The sequence below is a fragment of the Cebus imitator genome, unplaced genomic scaffold, assembly GCF_001604975.1.
Source record: "Cebus imitator isolate Cc_AM_T3 unplaced genomic scaffold, Cebus_imitator-1.0 Scaffold215, whole genome shotgun sequence".
In the NCBI taxonomy this organism is placed as follows: domain Eukaryota; kingdom Metazoa; phylum Chordata; class Mammalia; order Primates; family Cebidae; genus Cebus; species Cebus imitator.
In genome coordinates this window covers 877,637-899,599 of record NW_016107530.1, presented here as the reverse complement: position 1 = coordinate 899,599, position 21,963 = coordinate 877,637, and the positions used below count along the sequence as shown (strand labels likewise).

General features: G+C 52.5%; 1 protein-coding gene across 4 annotated transcripts in view; it reads left to right on the top strand.

The window, feature by feature from the left end:
- CDH23 (cadherin related 23) overlaps positions 1–21,963 on the top strand; it is a 420,778-nt gene that overhangs the window by 40,145 nt on the left and 358,670 nt on the right. For all 4 annotated transcript variants that reach the window (XM_037745824.1, XM_037745823.1, XM_017548835.2 and 1 more), the window contains exons 2-3: positions 3,993–4,064; positions 10,433–10,510. In XM_037745824.1, the coding sequence (XP_037601752.1) occupies positions 3,998–4,064; positions 10,433–10,510 (145 nt within the window). In that variant the 5' untranslated portion in view covers positions 3,993–3,997. The remainder of the gene's footprint in view (positions 1–3,992; positions 4,065–10,432; positions 10,511–21,963) is intronic.

Below are 21,963 nucleotides of genomic sequence, written 5' to 3'. Positions count from 1 at the left end.
GGGAACAGCTATTGTACAGATCAGAGTGAGGTCAGGCTCTCCCTGGGGACCCATGCTGCTTGCCGCAGCTCCAGTACTGAGGAATGCCAGCAGGCAAAGCAGCGTCCCTCACTATACCAAGGCTGAAGGTCAGGGCTTAGAGGTCTGTCTCTTTCCATTGTCATCAGCTTCTGCTCTCTCTGGGCCTTGCTTTCCTCCTATAGCCAGAGGAGCCAGAGGAATAACAAGATCTGGGAACTCAGGGAAAACCCAGCAGCAGGGTGGAGCCCTTCAGGCCCGGCTGCTTTACTTTATCCTGTGGAGCCTGTGCCATCTTGATGTAGTGTCGGTGCCACCTCACTCCATGGGGAGGATGGAGTGAGATGGTCCTTGCTTCTGGATGCTCTGGAGGAGGCAGTCCCTGTCAATACTGCAGAATTAGGGCTGTGTGCATCCACCCCTGACTGATGGATTGGGGCACTGAGGCAGTCTGATGGCCTCTGATGGGGAAAGAACAGGCACTTAAGGAGAGAGGTTGGGGGCCCAGTGTGCCTGGTGGTGTTGGATCCTGAGGCCGCACTGTGGAAAGCGAAAGGCATTATGCACGCATGCGCATTGTGTGCAGGTGCTCATGTCCTGGCAGACATTCATCCTGTGTGTTTTGTTTGGTAAGTATTACGCTCCATGAGGGACAGGCCATGCCTTCCCCTTTTACATAGTCCGGAAACAGGAGCAGCAGCACAGTGTGATGGAAATAGCAGGAGATTCGGACTCAGGACGACCTGGTCAGTCCTGGAGTGACCTCTTTGAGCCTCAATGTCCTTGTCTGTAAAATGGGAACAAGAAGACCTACTTCATAGAGATATTTCGGAAGATTGAGTAAAAATAATCCCTGTGAAAATCCTTGGCCTGTGGGATTGCCTAACAAGTGTTCATTTTCTTCCTTCCTTCCTCTCACTGCAAACTTCCTGCAGCACCCAGTGGAGTGGTGTGCTCTCCCCAACTATTTGTCGATGATGTTCTTGGCAGATGTTGTTTAATTCTTCTAACATCTGGTTTGGAATGGCAGAGGGCTGGAGTTTTTTCTGTAGAAGACAGTCACTCACTGTGAGATGTCAGATTGTCACTTAATTGCCCAGTGCCTCGGTTTCTCCACTTGTAAATCAGGGATAATGTTGGCGGCGCTGGCTAGCTTCTTTGCAGGATATGATAGGGGAACGCAAGATAACAGATGGAAGGTGGTTTGAACATTTAGAGAAAGGCATCTTGCTCAACCTCGCTAGTAGTTAGGGAAATGCAAATTAAAGCAGCAGTGCTCTACCATTTTTCATGTATGCGATTGGCAACCATTTAAAAGAGAGATCACTTCCAGGTGGGCACATAGACCCTCTCATCTACCGCTGGAGGGACTGCGAATTGCCACAGCCTTTTCCAGTAGATAATATGGCGGCGTCTAGTAAAAGTTCACATACACACTCTAGGTTGCATTTGGTTGACCTAGCACTCCCACTGTCGGTGAACCAAATCGAAGAGCCAAATCCCAACACAATTATGTGCAGGGAGATGTGCGTGGTGGCATTGCTCCTGGGGGTGGGAACCTGGAAACATGCAAATGCCCATCGGTAAGGGATGAAATCTCCGTTACAGAACATCCATACCGTGAGCTATTGTTATCTCCTAAAAAGAAGGAGGTAATTCTACGCAACGTTGGCCTGGAGTGCTGTCTGTGGAATCTCATGATGTGCAAAAAGCACGTTGCTTTTATGTAGACTCCTTTATTCTCAAAGTAAACAGTAGCCTCATGGCTCCGTACATGTGTGTAATGGTAACATTATTTTTTGGATGCAGAGAAAGGCCTGGTAGGATGCATGCCAGGCCTCGCCTGCCCATTCTGGGCACGATCATGTTTGGCTCACAAAGTGTTCCTTACAAATTGAGTTATTTGCCAACATTTAAAAATTGAATTCATGTGAAAAGCCTGATTTCTAGTTTTTCATTGAGAAAAATCAGAAGCTCCGCCACACTGGGCCCACATTCCCTCTTGGCTGAAACACATCAGCAGCTGCCACTTCTGGACAGAGAGCATGTGGCCTCCAACTGGCCATCATCCCCACCCACGCAGCATTACCCTCATCTAAATTCCCTGCTGGCCTCGTAGGCATTTCAGTTTGCAACCGCCGTGATAGGCTGTTAATATTCAGAAACTCAAGGCAGTGGAAATGCAGGGATAGGATGTGTAGGGGGATGAGTTGCCCTTTATTATTCAAATACATCTTAGAATCTTTTATTCTTTTTCAGGTGTGGTGGCTCACACCTGTAATCCCAGCACTTTGGGAGGCTGAGGCGGGTGGATCACCTGAGGTCAGGAGTTCGAGACCAGCCTGGCCAACATGGTGAAACCCCGTATCTACTAAAAATACAAAAAAATTAGCTGTGCATGGTGGCCGACACCTGTAATCCCAGCTTCTTGGGAGACTGAGGCAGGACAATTGCTTGAACCTGGGAGGTGGAGGTTGTGGTGAGTTGAAACCATCCCACTGCACCCCTGCCTGGGTGACAGAGTGAGACTCTGTCTAAAAAAAAAAAAAAAAAAAAAAAACCTTTTATTCTTCAAATGACTGTTTCATACGTCATAATTAAGGTGTTTTAAGTATAATATTAGAAGGTAAGTAAAAGGGGACTGTGGAGTGTTGTATGTCATGTCGGTCGGGAACTATCTGGCAGGGTCATCTCATTGTTCACTGGGGACGTGGGCTGAGAGGGATTGAGGCCCCTCCAGGTCCAGAATTAAGGGGTCTGAGCTCTCAGCTCTTTCTTAATCCCTCTCCCCTATATCTTGGCAGGGATGTGGAAGTCTCTCCAAAATCCTTCCTCCAGCTCCATTCACTGCCCCGAGTCTTTCCTGGTCACTTACTGATAAGGGAGGTAGTACCCCAGCTCGGGTCTTGATGCTGGTTCTGTTTGCTAGTTGGAGGTCTCTGAACAAATTGTCTAATGGCAAGCCTACTTTGTGAGCCAGGGAGATGAATGCCCCCAGGCCAGATGCACAGTAGGTGCACATTGAAGGTTGATGTGTGGGAGCCTGGCCCTGCACTACCAGGGCTGACAGTTCCATGGAAGGTTACAATTCCCAGTTGGTGAGTGTGGCTTCCCTGGTTTTACTGCTGGGCTCCAGGGAGGCCTGCTCCTGAGCTGCTGGATGACCAGGGCACTGATGGAATGGGACCAGAGTGGGGACTGCTGCCATGGTGGGAGAGAGCTGTCTACCCTCCTAGCCACCCTTAGAAATAGGATTGGATCTTGCAGAACCTCTGTCAGCTGAACCCCAGATCTCACTAGAGCTAGCTCTGAGCCCTTCAAAATCCAGCTTTAGCCTCCACAGACTTGCTGTGGGGCCCTGGGCAGGTCACCCCCCCTCTCTGTGCCTCTTTGGACACCATGGCCTGCTGCATCCCTTCATATCCAAGGTTATGGGATAATATGGTGAATATTAAAAAAAAAAAAACAGAGATATGCTCATTGGGCACTGGGGCTTGGGCTTGTTGGACTTGCCAAGGCCACTGTTAGACCCCTGTCTTCCTGGTCAGTGCCCAGCTCCTCAGTGCTGTCCCCAGGATAACCAGGCTCTGTCCCTCTTGGGGGATATGGTCCTGGAGGCTGAAGGCAGCAGCCCCTCCCTCCATCCACTGAGCCTAGAATATGTCACTCTTTGCCCAGAGTCCCCTCAAAGGATAGCCAGTCCCAATGAGGGCGAAGAGAGCCTGATTGGCCCCAGCCCCACCCAGTGACTTGCAGGCCACTGTGCTATACCCAGGATTGAACCATGTTAAAACTAAAGATGCAGACCGTGTCTTTTTTCCCATTTGCTCCCCCACCCTCCCTCTGAGTTGATTCCTTCCCCTCCCTTCCCAGCCCCAGTTATCGCTGGAGCTTCAGAGGTGGGAGGGGCTGAGGAGCAGACCCCATGTCCCCCAGGAGGCTTCTCACCCTCTTTTCCTTCTTTCTGTTCCCAGGAGACATGAGGTGCCATGTTGCCACCAGCTGCCACGTGGCCTGGCTTTTGGTGCTGATGTCTGGATGCTGGGGTAAGTCCAATCCTCCCTGTGTCTACCCCACGGGCCAGCCTCTGCACAGGAGGCCAGGCTGGAGAGTGTTGGCGGTTCAGCTTTGTGCTGTGGGACTCTGGAGATGCTGCCTTGCTGTGTGACTGAGGCACACATTTCCCTCACTGGGCCTCAGTTGCTTTCTGGAGCTCTCACAGGGCTGAAAATACCAGTTGTCCCCAAAGCCTGGGGCACAGGAGGGAATGGGAGGAGCCTTGAGAAATACTTGAGCTCTAAGGGAAGGAGGCATCTGTGACTGCGAACCGTCCTCCTCCTGGGGCGTAGGGACTGACCACAGCTCTGTTCAGTTCCCCGGCTGTGTTCTGAGCACCTACTGTGTGCACTATGTGTGACTTACTGCACCCACCTCTGGGGGAATGGAGGAAATAACTCATTCTCAAGAAGTTCAGAGCCTGGCAGGGGAGAAAGGCACTTGCAGGTTTTCCTATAATGCAGGGTGAATAGAGTGGTAATGAAGGATGGACACAGCGCCAGGGGTGTCCATCAGAAGAAAAGATGAATTGGGCCTCAGGGGACAGGAGAAACCCAGCAGAAGGGTCCTCATATGATCTGGGCTTTGAAGACCAAGAAGTAGTTTTAGACTAGGGGAGCAGGAAGAAGGGCGTCCTGAGGAGGGCATAGCCTGAGCAAAGGTATGGCAGCCAGGAGCCTTCCCCTCTGCCCTCCTTTCCTGGCCTTGCAACAGCCAGCTCAGAGTGCCAGCTCCGGAGCCCATGAAGGAGGCTAGGACAGGCCTGGGCATTTGCTTCTCCCTTGGCCCCTGACAGCAGGTGGCAGGGAGCAAAGCAGCCCTGGGCTGCACTGAAGGCAGGCCAGGTGAGCAGGCACACCTGACGTGGCATCTCCCAGGGCCATGGCATCCCCAGAGAAGAGCTGTGGGCACGGTGTACCTGGTGACACACACAAACACATTCCTGTGGGGGCCAGCTCCTTCTCCCCATCCAGGGAGCCAGATGGAGTCTCTGGAGGCTGCTGCAGCCTCATGCTTGTTGGACTGTTGCTAGCATCCTGCAGCCTGAGTGTCCCTTGAGGGTCCCCTCTCCTTGCCTGCATGTTTGGGGGGATTCCAGTAGGGATCCCTGTGATGGGGAGCTCACTCCCATCCAGGCAGCCCAGGAGTACAACATAGTCTCAAAGACTGTCAGAGTGGAAGGGAACCTCAGGAGCTTTCTTAACTCCCAGACATTTTATAGAGGAGACACTGAATCCTGGAGAAGCTACTGGTCCAAGGCTATTCAAAGTGTCGTCTCTGGTCCTCCATGGGGGCTTCTGTGAGGATGTCACCCCCACCGCTCCTCCCTGCCTCATGTGGGAGGCTTCAATCAGGGGCGCCTGAGAGCAGCCCTGGCCTCTGTGTTCGCTGGACAGTGGGAGTCAGGACGCTTTCTTCAGCCTTCCCGGGGACTCTGCCACCTGGGATCCATGCCCTTCCCCCGTTCTGTTCCACTCCCTTTGTTCATCCCTTAAAAAGAAATACATTTGGCCTGGCACGGTGACTCTCGCCTGTAATCACAGCACTTTGGGAGGCTGAGGCAGGAGGATAACTTGAGGTCAGGAGTTTAAGACAAGCCTGGTCAACATGGTAAAACCCTGACTCTACCAAAAATAGAAAAATTAGCCAGGTGTGGTAGTACACACTTATAGTCCTAGCTACCCTGGAGGCTGAGGCATGAGAATCACCGCAACCCAGGAGGCGGAGGTTGCAGTGAGCCGAGATCACGCCATTGCACTCCAGCCTGGGTGACAGAGCAAGACTCTGTCTCAAAAGAAGAGAAAAAGGAAAGAAAAAAAAAATACATCAGTAGAAATAAGGCAGGTGCCAAGCCCTCGGCTGCCTTCTTCTGTGATTTCGCGGCAGTCTCCCCTCGAGCTCTCCAGATGAAAGATGCTTCGTGCATTCAGGGTAGGGACAAGCACTGAGCCGACCTCCTGGCTTCCAGTCCCGCTTCAGCCAAGCAGTCTCTTGGGCAAGTGTCTCACCCTTGCTGTGCTTCAATTTCCTTGTCTTTAAAATGGGAACAATAATAGGACTTTCCTTCTTGGGTTGTCAAAATGATCAAATGGATTAATCTGTTCATCAAGCACTTAGAATAGTGCCTGGCACAGGTTAAGTGCTTAGCAAGTGTTGGCTCTTTTATTATCAGCAGTAATCTTTCTCTAGGGGGAACAAAATGGGGCACAGAAAACAAGAAGCTAAGCGAGTTGCCCAAGGTCACCCAGCAATTCTGTGGCAAAGCGTGTGTGGTCTGCCTGCATGTGGATTAGCCTGCCTTGTCATACGCCCAAGGGTAGGCTGTCTCCCATTGCTTGGCACAGTCGCCTCTTCCTGGTCCCTGCCTGAAGCAGCCAGTGCTTCCTGGTCCCTGTCTGAAGCAGCCAGTGCTGTTCCTTTGGCATGGTGGTGCAGTGGCTAACTTTAGGGACTGAGGGGAGAGTGGGTGGCTGAACCACCTTCCCACACCGCCCTCTAGGCACCCACCCCTGACCTAACCCTTCGCTTGTGCCCCAGACCAGACCACACTGCCATCGCCACTTTGATTCCACCTGACCCGTCACCCCAGCTGATCTCTCTTTCTCTTCCTGGTAGTCAGAGCTGGGTAGGGCTCAGGGATGTCAAAACCCCTTGCCAGCCTGCCTTCTCTCTTTGAAGCCTCCTGCCGTTCTCCCTCCCTCTCCCCTCTGGCTTCAATGTGCTCTGGCAATTCTCCTTTCTCATCCAGGGGCTCGTTGGGGAGGTAGAAAGCAAAGGCTTGGGCAGGTCCACCCCACCCCATCCTAGACCAACCAGCCAGCGAGCATTTTGCTGGGTCACACCTTCAGTCCCCAGAGGCTGGGTGGGGAGGCCCCTGACCGTGGGGCCACCTGGCTTCCCCATCTGACAGCATGTCAGGCTCCTGTCCCCTGGGGCTCCTGAGGGCCATGCTGCATCCACCCCTACAGTGACCAGGGTGCATGGGACACTGTGGGCCGGGAGGCGGGACTGGAGGGCAGGGCAGGGCAGGGTTTTGTGTCCCCATCCTGAGGCTGGGAAATGGGGCGGGTGGTGGGGGGCAGAGGGAGAGGGGTCTGCCTAATCTCCCCAGCAGCAGTGGCAGAGCACGCAAAGTCCCTGACTGCTTGAATTTATCCCTGCAGTCCCTGTCCACTGCGCCTTCCTTGTCAAGCGGAGGTTGGGGGGAACTCTGATATTCTCTCCAGCAGGGATCTCAGCAGAGCCACTGTGCCTTCTGCCCCCACCACTGCCCCGAGGCCTGGAGAGGTGGCCAGGGCATGGACTCAGGCTGGCCTAGCTGGAATCTGGGCCCTCCCCTTGCCTGGGTTCTTCAGACACTCAGAGGAACCCCCACCCTGCAATTCAGAGTGAAGTTTATGCTTCCTGGCTCTGCCCGCCCTGATCCGGTGGGGACCTTCCCCATATAAGCACACAGATGTCCCTTCAGTCCCAGATCAGGTACCCTGGATGGCACCTCCGTGCCTCTGCCCAGCCTCTTTTTCCCCATGTGTGTAGAAATCCCTGTTGTTCAGCAGGCAGCTGTAACGCCGTGCCCTCTCTGCGCCCTTCCCTCCCCTCTCCTCACAGGCCCCTTAAGGTACTGGAACTAAGTAAAGTGGGCACAGGCCTGCCTGGTCTGCCTTTGCAGGCTCCAGTTGGGGAATGGCAGTGGGGTGTTGGGGAGGGTGGGAGAGGGCTCAGGGCAGCGCTCACAAGCCGCAGACCCACCTTGGGTTGGGCCGTGTGGGGCCTGGGACCGACAGAGGGGTACTTGGGAGGCTGGGATTCTTCTTACCCCCAAGAAATCACCCCTCCCCATCCCCTTCTGCATCCGCTTACATTCCCACTTCGCTGGAGGCCCCAAAGATCCTGAGCACACACTGCCACGCTTTCACCGCGGTTTTGAGAATAATTCACCTGTCTGCCCTGCCTGTGGTAAGCCTGCTCTGGGAACACGGATCCTGCTTGGTATGTGACAGGCAACCCACATCCCCGAGTCTGCCTAGTCGCCCGTGCAGAGCTCCCAGCGACTGATTATTGGCAGGTCCTGTAAGGTAAAATTTAAGAACGAACGATGCCACTGCAGGTGATGTTTTTTCCTCACTGGTTTCCTAGCCTCACCAGCCCAGACCAGCTATTGAATTCTCTGGGCACTCACTCGTCTACCTCAGCTGGGCCGCATCCTACTCTCCTGTATCCAGAGCCCAAGGCCCCCAGCAGGGATCAAAAGCCTTCCCGTTGGCTGCAAGGGCGGCACCTTTATTAATACCAATGTTAATACTGGCTACCATTTGTGGAGTGCTTGCTGTGTGCCAGGGGCACAGCACTAAGCACTTTATGTATGTAATCTCATTTAATCCTCAGGTTAGCCATGAAGTCCGATTAGTATGGCTATTTTACACATGGGTAAACTGAGACATGGGACAATCATGTGGCTAAAAAGAGGCACTGGGAGGTCTCAAAAAAGGCGAGGCTCTTGACAACCGCCTCTTTCTGAGGCGGTTGCACTCCTGACATGAGAGTGGGGAGGTGTGTATGTGAGGGCATGTGAGTATTTGGGGTGGTCAGGGAGGGCTTCCTGGAAGAAGGGCTATTGGAAATGAGATTTGAAGGATGGATGGGAATTTGGCAAATGAAAGCAGAAGGGCCAGCAGTCCTGGTCAGGAAGTGAGAGAGACCAGAATGAGGGACTAGAAATGGCCTCAGCCTGGCTGCCTGTGCAGATCGAGGTGGGAAGGAGAGAAAGGCCAGAGTCTCCCAGCTCTGCCTGGTCCCAACCAGGAGGTATCCTGGGCTGGAGAAGGAGGAAGTGCCACACCAGGATGCCAGCCTTCTCACCCTCTGGGAGCCTGGCACATGCTCTGAGGGAGCCAAGGGTCAGCAGGAAGGAAGGAAGAGAGAGCTGCCCCACATGCCCATGTTCAGGGCCCCTGGAGGGCTGAGCAGGTGCCCCTGTTGGCAAGTGCTGTACAATGACAGTCCCACTTCCAGCTAGACCAGCTGCTTCCAGGTTGGGAGGGACCAAGGAGAAGTGCCCTCATTTGCCTAAGGAAGGCCCCTAGGAGAAGCCTGGGGGACAGGTGGAGTCAGCCTCAGGGAGGGTTTGTGTAGGGGCTCCTCATAGATGCTAAGCTCCCCAGCCCATGTGGGTATCACCCTGACCCCCTTCAGACCCAGCCCCCTCCAATGCCATCACAGAGCAGCACATGGTTAACAGCACGAGCTTGAGGTCTGGGTTCCTGGATAGCCACTGCCACTTGCCAGCTGTGTAAGCAAGATGTGTTACGTATCCCTTGGAGTTCTCATTTTCTCCAGTAAAATGGGGATGTGATAGCACTTGCCTTGCCATCAGGATTGAGTGACGTGGTTTAAATAGCTCGTACAGAGAAGGGGTTCCTGCGATGGCAGCTATTCTCCTCATCGCTACCGTTCTGTGGGATCAGCTGGCCGTTCCTTCACACACCACATCATCTTGTGGGTCGTCTAAGTACCAGGCCTTGTTCTGGGCACCAGGATTCCAGCTGTCCACCAAGCCCTGTCCTTGCACAGCTCATATTCTGCTAGAGCCACGCTGCCCAATAGAAAGACAATGCAAGCCACATGTGACTTTAAATGTTCTAGGAGCCGCAATAGAAAAATAAAAAGAGACCAGGTGGAGTGGCTCACGCCTGTCATCCCAGCGCTTTAGGAGGCAGGAGGACTGGTGGAGCCCAGGAGTTAGAAAACAGCCTGGACAGCATAGTAAGACCCCCCCACCTATACGAAAAATTAAAAAATTAGCCTGGCATGGCACATGCCTGTGGTCCCAGCTGGTTGGGAGGCTGAGGTGGGAAAATTGCTTTAGCCTGTGTGGTCAGGCCTGCAGTGAGCCGTGATCACACTGCTGCTCTTCAGCCTGGGCAACAGAGTGAGACTCTGTCTCAAAAAAAAAAAGTCATCAGAAAAGTAGAAAGAAACAGGTGACATTTATTTTAATCATTTATTTAATCATATATCCAAAATAATATCATTTCAATATATAATTGATGTAAAAGATCAACGAGCTATTTTACACTAATTATTTTCAAACAGAGGCTTCTAAATCCTATCTTTTGCCTGTGGAGCCCATCTCACGGGTCATACTTAGCAGGCACATGTGGCAGGCGGCCTCGATGGCCTCGATGGTCGGCTGCCTGCTGACCTACTGGCATTGTCTCCCACTTGCCTTGAGGCAGGATGGGAAGTTGACCACGGACCAAAGTTCAGTACCCACTGCAGCCGCTCACTGTGTCACCTTATGGAGTGTGTAAAGCTGATGGGGGATGTTTGGCTGACGTTCTTGTCCTCTGACTTCCAGGCCAGGTGAACCGGCTGCCCTTCTTCACCAATCACTTCTTTGATACATACCTGCTGATCAGTGAGGACACGCCTGTGGGTGAGTGGGGGCACGGGCTGGTGGGCATGCAGGTGGCCTGGGGTGCAATCCCTTCCCACAAGTGAAGGAGATCATACGGGTTGAGGCCTGATTTTGGAATCTCTTTCATGGTGTTCAGAGAGGCCCCTGCCAGGATGCCTCCAGGGACGGGGTACTCAGTCCCACAGAGGGGACCTCTGAACGTCAAAGGGTTTATCACATTGAGCCTCAGATGCCCCACTCCCACTTCTGGTGCTAGTGTGGATTTTCTTGCACTCGAAGAAGCCCTTGTGAATATTTGAAGGTGGCAGCTGTTGTAGAGTTTGTTTTGTGGCCTTTGAGACTTTTCTGTGATTACTAAGTTTTCTGCATTGAGTTTGCCTGGTTTGGGAATTAGAAAAAACATGAACTATTTAGGGGGTGATTATGAGCATCTTGGTCCTCAGCCTATCGCCCCATCACTCAGGCCTGTCCCAGTGTCTGGCCCCCACTGATGGCCTGCCTCCTACATCTGTGGCCCTGTGGTCCTAGCTCAGCTCTTAGGACCCAGAAGCTTCTCAGGAAAGTGAGGCTGAATTGCAGAACTGTCTTGTAGCTGTGCTGATGGGAAGGCGCCCGGCCGGTGAGCAGGCAGCCAAATAGCAGCACCTGAAAAGCGCCCACCCACCTCCACCAACAGCCCTTCTTTGTCCTGTCATTCTTGCTGGTGTCCCTTTAAGGAAAGTGCCTGTCATCTGAGGCTTCTTACTCTCAGGTCTGCCTGCTCTGCATGTGCAAAGGCAGGGCTATGTGCCAGAGGCTGAGTGCATCAGGGTCAGCATGGTACATCTTTATGGAGCGTCACTTGAACTTGAAAATGAGGCAGGATGGCTCGGAATGGGGCAGGGTATTGAGATGCTTGCCTCATAGGTCATGTACATACTCCTTCATATAAAACCCAGTGTAGGTGTGCATAATTCTTCAACAGTCTCTGCTGAAGTGGGGTACCTTACGCGGCCCAGACTCTCCCTTGCTGTCGGTGGGGGCCTGTGAGCAGCGCCTTTCACTCTTCCTGGTAGAGGCTTTTTTGCAGGGGGGGCTGGGCACAGCATGTGTGTGTCTGGCTGTTTGTTGTGGGGATTGTCCCCACGGCCCAGTAGTACTTTGTTCCCGTGGCCTGTGAGGGGTGCTCTGTGGAAACCCACTACTTCTATGGTGTCAGATCAGTGTTGTAAGGCTAGATTTGGAGTTAGGGTTTGGGGATCTGGGTGTTTGAGGGGCCCCCCAGGAAGAAGGTTCCTGCATGTTTGGAATGCCCTCTCATAGGCATAGCCCCCTTCTGGGGGTGGAGAGCATACTCACATCCCTTGGGGACCCTGCTGGGCTGTTTGCTCCCCTCTGGATTGGGTTAGGGGATATTTGTGGGTGACTGGACTTGTAACACACCTGTGTTCTTTGAATGGAATTCACCTGTGACTCCTCTCTCCACCCAGACCTGGGGTGGGGCTGGCATGGAGCCAGCATGGCGGGCACACAGCACATGTGTGTAGGCAGATGGATGCACTGTTAGCAGTGTTTATCATCATTCATGTCCATTTAAATCTCATCCTCTGGGAGATCCCTTTGTGGCGGAGGGATCTTTGGGGCAGGTGGGCCACTGAGCAGAGATGTGGCCAGTCACTAACTGACCCACCCTGCCCCTCTCAAGTGAGTGGTTCCTGCTCTGTCCCCCAGTCTGTGACCTGCATGCCGGGTCTGAGCGTGGGGTCCTTAGAGGCCTATGTGTTGGGATGGGTTGGGGAAGGGTGGGTGTTGTGTGGCCTGAGCCGATGGTGACAAGCCTGGGCTGGATACCCATGTGGCTAGCCCTCCAGCAGGCCCTTCTCCTGCTGCCTTCAACTCTGGCTCCTGATTGTCGTTGCAAATGCCAGCATCGATCGGCGGCCGGGAGCAGCTCCCAGGCCTCGAGCCCTGTTAAGGCTGCACTTGGCAGTCACAGTGGGGTGGCTGTCTAGTGCCATGGGGATTGATCCCTGACTCCAGGGTGTCATAGGATTGAGTGCGGAATCAGTGAGCTGGAAGATAGCCGTGCTTATCTCTCTAGGCAGGGGGTGGGTGCTGAGCTGGCTCAGCCCGCTCCCAGCCTCTTCCCTTCCTTTTGCATCAGGATGGGAACAGCACAGCTTTCACCTGAAAGTCAGGAGTCCAACATCTGTTTCTCACTGTGTGACCTTGGGTACAGCACTGCATCTCTCTGGGCCTCTGTCTCCTCATTTTGACAACAAGAGGGCATTGGAAAGACGAGCCCCGTAGACTCTGGTTTGGGCAGCCTGGCTGGCCTCTGTTGTTTGCAGGTCCTTGGAGGTGACCAGCCTGGAGCCCTCTGCTGGGTGCTGGCAGTGGGTGTGGACTCAAATGGACATGGTGGGCTCCATGGGTGCAGGCCTCCCACCAGCAGGCCAGGGAGACGGGGAGGTTGAAACAGCTTGTCCAGGGGACTGGCCTTTTGCCTGCCATGGGGAGTGGGGTAGTCTAGAGACTTGCCTTTGAGACGTGGCTCTCACGAACCATTCACTCTTTGACCCAGGATTCCAGCCTCCAAAATGGGGATGGGATAGCCCCCTCACTGGATTGTTGGGAAGTTTACATGCAACACCACTACCTCCAAAGCTTCCAACCTGGAAATGCGTTGTTATTACTGAAGGGAGAGCCCTGTGTGGCCCAGGGACGGCAGGGTGGGCCGTCCCACCAGCCATGGGCTGTCAGGGTGGACATACACACAGACCAGCTGGGTCCTGGGTGGTGCTCAGTGCCAGTGGCAAGAGGCAGAGCCCAAGCCAGACTGAACGTGTTGGCTCACCAGAGGTCAGAGTTGTGGGCATATCAAACTTCCAGCTTGAGGCCTCATTACCTGGCTTCTCCTTTGACACCCGGTGATGGTCAGCTCATAGGCCTGCAAGGCAGCTCACTCTGTGCTGTGGGATGGTTCCAGGAATAGAAAAATACTTCTGGCTGGGTGAGGTGGCTCACACCTATAATCCCAGCACTTTGGGAGACTGAGGTAGGTGGATCATGAGGTCGGGAGTTTGAGACCAGCCTGGCCAACATAGTGAAACCCCATCTCTACTAAAAATACAGAAAATTAGCCAGGCATAGTGGCGCATGCCTATAATCCCAGGTATTCAGGAGACTGAGGCAGGAGAATTACTTGTACCCAGGAGGCAGAGGTTGCAGTGAGCTGAGATTGTGCCACTGCACTCCAGCCTGGGCAACAGAGCAAGACTCCATCTCAAAAAAAATAATAAAATGCTTCCCAAGATTAACAGGAAACCTGCCTCCCTGGAATGACCCATTGGGTTTAATTCTGATTGCTGGAGCCTTATAAATTAAAAATGATAATATAACATACATGACATACTATATGTATAATATAAATTATTATAACAACAGCATTTACTGACTGTTCAAGGCAGTGTCCTAAGTGTTTTTATGCATTAATTCATTTAAAAAAATTCCTTTTTAGAATCGGACATAGAGTTGAGGTACAAGGTCTGCCTATATGTGGCTTCTGTGAATGTGCTCTCCTGAGCTAGAGATTGAGACTTTTATCCACTCTCAACTTTCTGAGCCTTCTTGTTGTGTATGCTGTTGCCTGCGTTCTAGCAGGGGCCAGTGGCCTGGAAGCAGAATGGGAGGCACAGCATGGCCATTTGAAATCCTTTGCAGAGGCTGTGTGTCCATTGCTATCTCCTCACCTAGCTTAGGCTCCAATTCCCTCTAAGTAATGTTCTTTTGGAAGGCCGTCTACCAGCCGGAGAAGACAGAAGCAAAATGAAGTCATTAACTAGTGCTGCCTTCTCCTGGTCTGTTCACATTGTCCTCCTTCCCCAGATATGCCCGCGTCCCTGCATGTCTTGCTCCACACGTGAATATCAGTTGTTGGCAGCAGAGCCTGGAATGGGTGGAGTGGTGCAAGGGCAGATCAGCAGCTTAGTCCCTGGTCAGGCTGGTTGGACTCACCCACACCTTGGCCCTAGCTATCAGCCCTGAATGGCCAGAGGACACCTTTAGCATGAGGGACAGATGCTGCACGGGTGCCATCTCCCACTTACTTCCTGAATCTATTTCTTTTTTTATTTTTGTCTGAGACGGAGTCTTACTCTGTCACCAGGCTGGAGTGCAGTGGTGCAATCTCGACTCACTGCAGCCTCTGCCTCCCAGATTCCAGTGATTCTCCTGCCTCGGCCTCTCGGGTAGCTGGGATTATAGGCATGCACCACCACCCCCAGCTAATTTGTTATATTTTTAGTAGAGAGAGTTTTTCACCATGTTCGGTCTGATCTCAAACTCCTGACCTCAGGTGATCCACCCACCTCAGCCTCCCAAAGTGCAAGGATTACAGGCATGAGCAACCGCACCTGGCCCTAAAACTACTTCAAATGCCCCACCAGCCTTGCTGATGTCAAGATCACCAGTGACCTCTGTGTTGCCAAATCCCATTGTTTCTTCCGAGACCTTTCTGCCTTCCATTGGTTGATCTTTTCTCTCCAGGACACCACCCTCCCCTTCCCAGCCTCTCTGCTGGTTCCTCCCACACCTCTTAGCACTGGAGGGCCCCAGGGCTCAGCTCTTGTCTCTCCTCCCCTCGTTCTTATTCCCGTGGTGGTCCCATCTAGCCTCCTGGCTTGGGCACTACCTGTATACTGACAACTCCTAGCTTTATATTTTCTGCCTGGACCACTCCGCAGGGAAGACTCATCTCTCTGCTCAACATTCCTGCTTGATGTCTGAAGGGACATCTTCATCCTCTGCTTGTCCAAAGCCGGACTCCTGACCTCCCCACCGGCAGCCTTCCCCATCTCAGCTGTGGCTCCATCCTGCCAGTTGCCCAGGCCAAAAGCTGGGATTCATCCCCGTGCCTCTCTTTCTCCCTCCCCTTCCCCATCCCTCAGGACATCCTGTTGGCTCTGTCTCCAAAAGCATCTGAGAATCTTCTCACCCCTCGGCCTTTCCACTCTCATCACTGAGGTCCAAGCCCGGTAACCCCAGCAGCTTTCTCATGTCTCAGTGTTCTCCCTGACTCTGCCCTCGCCTGTGCTGCAGCCTTTTCCCTCCTAGCCGTGAATGGCCCTGTCCAGCCTGAGGCAGAGCCTGCTCCAAAGCTGCTCAAGTCCCTCCCTCCCATGTGGAGTAAAAGCCCGTGTTGTTCAATGGCATCCAGGCTGTTAGCAGCCCAGCACCTGCCACCTGTCAGTCCTCGCCCCCACCCCACTGTACCCCTCGCCAGCTCTGCTTCATCTGCGCTGGTCTCCCTCTAGTTCCCTAAGCGTGAAAGGCAAGTTCCCACCTCACGGCCTTTGCAGTTGCTGTTCCTGCTGCCTGGAACATTATGAGCCTGCACTTACCAGGTTTTTTCAGATGCTACCGCCTCTGGGTGGCCCTCCTGGGTCTCCTCATTGGGGGTTAAGTGCTGCTCCCTTTGCTTTTTCTGGGGCCTGGCCATCCTCTCTCTTGTCCCCATGGAGATGCTGCTGTTACTCAGTTGCTCTTCTGTCTCCCCTCTTGGCCTGTGACTGCTTCCCTGTGGCCTGGCCATCACTGTGTCCCCAGGGCCCAGCCCTGTGCCTGGTATGTGCCCAGAACTTAGGGAAGGAGTGCATGTCTGGACTTGGTGAGCATGTAGGGGAATCTTCCAAGGAAGGACTGGGTGGAGGGGGCTGACCCCATGCCCCGCCCACCATCCCTCCTGGAGCCTCAGGCCAGGCTCTCCCTCCCCAGGGCTTGTTGGGAGCACAGTATTGGTGGCGATGAAGATGGCTGCCCAGGGAGTGGTCCCAGGAGAGCACTTTCCTGCAGATGGCACAGACGCTGTACGTGCCTGTGCTTGTGAACAGCAAGGCCTGCATTGTGCCAGGGGTCCTGTTTTTATCATCCCAGCTGCCCATCTGAGCTATATGTGGTATATTTGCTGAGGACCCTTGGGGCCCTGAGCTGTGGCAGGTCCTGGGGGAGAAACACAGAGGTGGCAGCATGAAGCCTGGCTTGGAGACACTGAGTTGACCAAGTGGGTGTAGAAGGGATCCTGGAGGGCATTGAGGCCCTGGACCTTGGCCACCACCTTCATACCCCATTCCCTGGGTGGGGGGCAGAGTTGCTGCCATGGTGGCAACCACCCACAGCCAGAAGCCTCCCAAGTGCCTGCAGGAAGAAGTGGAGATCTTGATCTCAGTGAGTGGCCCCACTCTCCACAGACACCCTGCCCCCCAGCACCAACACCTCACACTGCTGTGCCCTCACCCATGCTGTTCCCTTGACCGGGGGTGCTCTTTCCCTTCCCTGCCTGGCAAAGTCCTGCTCCTCTTTCAAGCTGCAGCTCAGATGTCCCTTAGGCCAAGAGGCTTCCGAAGCCTCCCCAGCCTGCCCTTCTGCCAGCTTTGTGTGCATCTGTGAGCTCTCAGCATGCTCTAGCCTGGCTGTTTGTATGGATATTCCCATTGGACTATTAATTTTTACTTATTAATCTTATTAATATTGACATTATAATTAAGGATGATTTTAGTGTCTCTATACCAGACTGTGGAGTGCTAACGTGAGCTATGGTGCCTCCTGCCCGGGCCTCTATTAGGCACTTCAAGTGCATGGCCTCCTGTTAGATTTTGCAGTGACTGTCCTGGAGAGATGGGATGATCTGCATTTGACAACGGAACAAGCTGGGCCTTCATCTCTGTGTCAAGCATGGTGCCCAGCACAAAGGGGACTCAGCAGATGCTTGATGGGTGAGTGGGTGAAGAAGTGGATGGGTAAATGGATGTCAGATGTCCTGCTGGGTCCCCTCCCCTGGGCTCCCCATCCTTCCTTTTGTTACTGGGGTTGGTACGAGTGGAGCTGACTTCCCCAGGCAGAACTCCCAGCACCCCGAAAGCGTCTTGAGCCACAATTAAGGTGATAATGCCATGCTAATCACCTACATGAGTAAATTAGTCTTGTCAGGAGCCATTAAGGTGGGAAACCGGGATTCATTAGGATGGATTGGTCCCAGGCAGTGCCTGGCACTGCTGCCAGTCAGCGCTGATTAATTTCTCTGCAAACTCCATCAATGCCCAGCTGTTTCGTCTGGACCCAGGGAGAGCAATTTTCAGGTGGGCTGACCCCGCGTCAGCGGTCTCAGCAGATGGAGGAGCAGAGCGCCTGCTCCCTGCAGTAGCAGCCCCTGTGGAGCGGAGTGGGAGCCCAAGGAGGGCGGATGGTAGGCTGTGTGGGCAGCCAGCGCTCGGGGTGGCAGCATAGACACCTGTGGGCATGGAGGCTTAGGTGAGAGAGGAGTCTGGGAGGTGTCGGGGACTTTTCTGGAAATAGTTTCAGCCCCAGTGCTCCAGAAGGGATTGTCCCTCCTCCCTAAACCCTCCTCCCAATGTCCTTTTAAAGAGGAGAAACCACCTCTTTGGAGAGGGTGGAAAACCACAGTGGGAGAATTGTTCTTCTCTTAACCAGAAGGTTGCTTAAGACTGACACAGGCGAGAGGGGTTGTGGTACCCCAGAGCTGTCCCTCCGCAAGGGCTGGTGACAAAGCCACAGGGATTGTGGGGCTAGAGGGACAGGGACGGGAGGAGTCCAGTGGCTTCCAGACATCAGCTAGGTGTGTGCTGTCTGTGTAGTTGGGGGCTTTTTGCCCACTGGGTACACAGAGGTGGTGTAGCCTGATAGATATCAGATCCATGAAAAAAATGTGGGGGGTGTTAGACAATAATAAGTGCCAAGGAGAAATAATCATCTTTGGCTGGAGTTAAGGCCGGCGGTAGACAGTGGGGGTAACAGCCTGGATTGCCCACGTTTGCCTTCACCCTCACCTGAGGTGTCCTCAGAGGGCCCAGGATGGACTTGTAGTTTGAGAACCACTCTTTTCATTGAACACTCCCACTTTGAAGCTGGAGAAAGTGGGGCCTAGGCTGCCTGAGTGTGAATCCCAGCTCTGCCTCTTACTAACAGTGTGCCTCACTTTCCTCTTCTGCAAAATGGAAATAACGTCCAGTTTACCTCTTTGGGTTTATGTGAATATTACACCAGCAAATTGTAAAACCCTTAGAACTGTGTCTGGTCCATAGCAAGTGCTTAGAAATGCAAGCTGTAAATGAAACTCGCTTGCTTGCTTTTAAGCTCCATAAACATATTTTTAAAAGGAAACCTTAATGTGTCAGACAAGCTTCCTGGTTGCCTACTGGAGGAACTGCCTCTAGCTGTCCATTCTAACAGAAGGCTGCTGGAGGCTCTTGGAATTGACAACAACTAAAGGACCTAGCGTGGAAATTGGCCAATCTGTCCAGCCGGTCACTGCTGTCACCTTGAATGAATTCTACCACTCATGGCACAGGCAGCAGTGTCCAGTTGGCCAAGCCAGCTCAAGCATGTGTCTGCACTCAGGCTACAAAGGGGCAGTGTCTGCCCCTCCCAGCTACACCCAATGGGAGAGTCTCCAAAAAGAGGAAAGGGCTGGGACTGACACAGCACCTCCATAGAGGTGTCCATTCTGCACCATCAGAGTGAAATCCCAGGGCTGAGAGGCTGACTGGCTTTTCCTAACACATATTAAAATAAATAGATATGACAGTTTTTTACATTTTATGTTACTATTTTTTTAGAAACAGGAGGTCACTCTTTTGCCCAGGCTGGAGTGCAGTGATGTAATCATGGCTCACTGCAGCCTCGAACTTCTAGACTCAGGTGATCATCCCACCTCAGCCTCTGAAGTAGCTGACTACAGGCTCATGAGGCAATAGCTGGCTAATTTTTAATTTTTTTTGTAAAGATAGGAGTCTTGCTATGTTGTCCAGCCTAGTCTCGAACTCCTGGCTTTAAGCAATCCTCCTGCCTTGGCCTCCCAAAGCACTGGGATTACAGGGATGAGCCACTGAGCCTTGCTCTTTATTTTTAAACTTTTTTATTTTGAAATAACTTTAGACTTACAGAAAAGTTGAAAATTGTACAAAAAGTTCCCATATGTCCTTCATCCATTTTCCCATAATGTTGACATCTTGCATAACCATAATACAATTATGGAAACCAGAAAAATAGTGTAATACTATTAATGAGAGAGTTTATGCAAATTTCATCAACTTACCAACTAATTTTTTTTTTCTGCAGTTAAGATGACTTTAAAATTTTTTAAGCTGTGGAACTGTTTAGGCAAATGTAATCTTGCCCAAAAGTCTAGGATAGATAGATAAGATAGATAGGTAGACAGACAGATGCACATACATACTTATATTCATTCATTTGACAAAGGTTTTATTGAGTGTGTTCTATGCATCAGGCACTGTTACAGGTACTGTGCCTGTGAACGAAAGACACAAATCCCTATCCTAATGGAACTGACATTCTAGAGGGGGGAGCAGACAGGAAGCAATGTAGAAGAAAAATATGCAGTATGTTCAATAGTAATAGGTGCTAAGGAAGAACTGCCTTTGGTGGAAATTAAAGTCAGGGGTAGCAGTGAGGGGTGAAAGAGCCTGTATTTTCCACCTGTGCGTCCACTCCCATACTAAATCAGAGGACCCATGATAAACCCCTGTGGCCTCCTGTCAGACAGTTTGTGACCACTGCTTTAGACAAATAGTTGCACAGATAGAGAAACTGAAGTGGAGAATGGGGTGTTTGCCTAAGGTCCCAGGCGAGTGACTGCTGGGGTCCAGGCTGCAGCTGCCCTGACTTCACACACCAGCTGCAGAGGGAATTGCAGGGCCTCTGCCCATGCAGTCACTGGTGCCTCTAGGTCTGGGCAAGAAGGGGCGCCTTCTTGGGTTGGTGGGCTGTGAGCTCTTGAATTGAAGTTTGGAAAGGACTCTCCCAGCTGCTGGGATCTGGGGCTAGAGTGCTTAAGAAGGGGAAGTGAGGGTAACCTGGAGGCTTCCTGGGGCTGTTGGCAAGGGGGCTGTGGTTTTGGAGGAAAGAGGTGATCTAGTATCCGTCCAGGAGATCAGTCTGGAACCAAGGGGCCCAGGGTCCTGAGCTCTTGGTGCCATGACAGAGCAGGGATTTTTCTCTCCCTTCTGGGAGGTGGGGGGATGACTGACAACCCCCGGGAGGACCTGGGTGCTTCTGTGTCCTTGCTTCCTCTCTGCCTTTATCCATGGAAGCATAGGCCCTCCAAGGTGATAGGACTGACTGTGCCCTCTTGGGGGGTCCTTCAGGATGCATCCACTCCCCAGAGGTCCCTGTCTAGGCACACATTTGGAGCCTGTGGCAGCCCCGGCTATGGACTGCCCCTCAATGGACACAGGTGTGGGTACAGGGCGGGGCCAGTGTTTTGGATGCAGCCATAATAACACTAATGATAATGACGGTGTGCCACCTGTCATGTGGGCATGCCATTAATGCCAGGCACTGAACACCTATGCCAGACTGTGCTGGGTGGTGGGGTAGGGACATGAACATTAGAGATAACTGGGGAAATAGTGACTAGCCTTATTACATACTTACTCTCTCCACATCAGCTGTTCATACATATTGCTTCATTGAATACTAACAGCAAAAAAGTGGATCTTACAACCCACATTTTGCAGTTGAGGAGCAGAGGCTCAGAGAGGTTAAATAACTCACACAGGGAAACACAGCTTGTATAGGGTGAAAATAGAACCTGAACCATTGCTCTCTGGCCGCCAAGCCTGTGCACTTAACTACAACTCTGGGATTCTGTATGTAGGTCTTTTCTTTTAAGGAGGTCCAGTTGGGAGTGAAGAAGAGAACTAATGGTAAATGACCACCCCACACCAGACAAGTGGGAGGCATGAACTACAGAGCCTTACTAATGCCCCGAGGAGGAAGAAACCCATCCTGGGCACAGAGACAGAGAAATCTTCACAGTAGAGGTGGCATTAGTGGTTGGGCTTTGACAGGCTGAAGCTGGAGGGGGGGCATTTCATAAGACGGTGATGGAACAGGTTGACCAGCTGTGGGGCAAGCAATTTGTGTTGTGTCTTGGATGATGGAAATAGGTTGTTGTGGTTAAAAATGAAAATAATAATAGTAATTATTTAGTACCTGTGTTTTACTGGTTAGGTTACCTGCCTGAGCTTGTTTAATCCTTGTGGCGATGACAGGAAATCTGTTCTAGTATGATTGCCTTGTTCCAGACTCAGCAATCCACCAAGCTGTCCAAGGTCCCACAGCCAGTAAGCAGCAGAGTCAGGATTTGAATTCCTCATGTTCACTCTCCAGTGGCCACACTACTGCCCTGCGATGCTGCCTCCCAGGATTGTGTAGGGTCTTTGCTCAGTCTCTTACCCAGGAAAGAGCCTTAGTGGCCAAGGATCCACTCAGGAGAGGTGCTGGGTGAAGGGGCAACTGCTTCTAGGGAGGGGAGATTGGCCAGCCCAGCTTGATCTGGGAGACCAGGCCCAGGACTGGAACCGATGCCTGAATCCCAAGCCTGGCTCTGCTCTGTGCAACCATGTGAGCTTGGGCAAGTCAATTTCCCTGTTCAAGCCTTGCTTCCCTGTTTC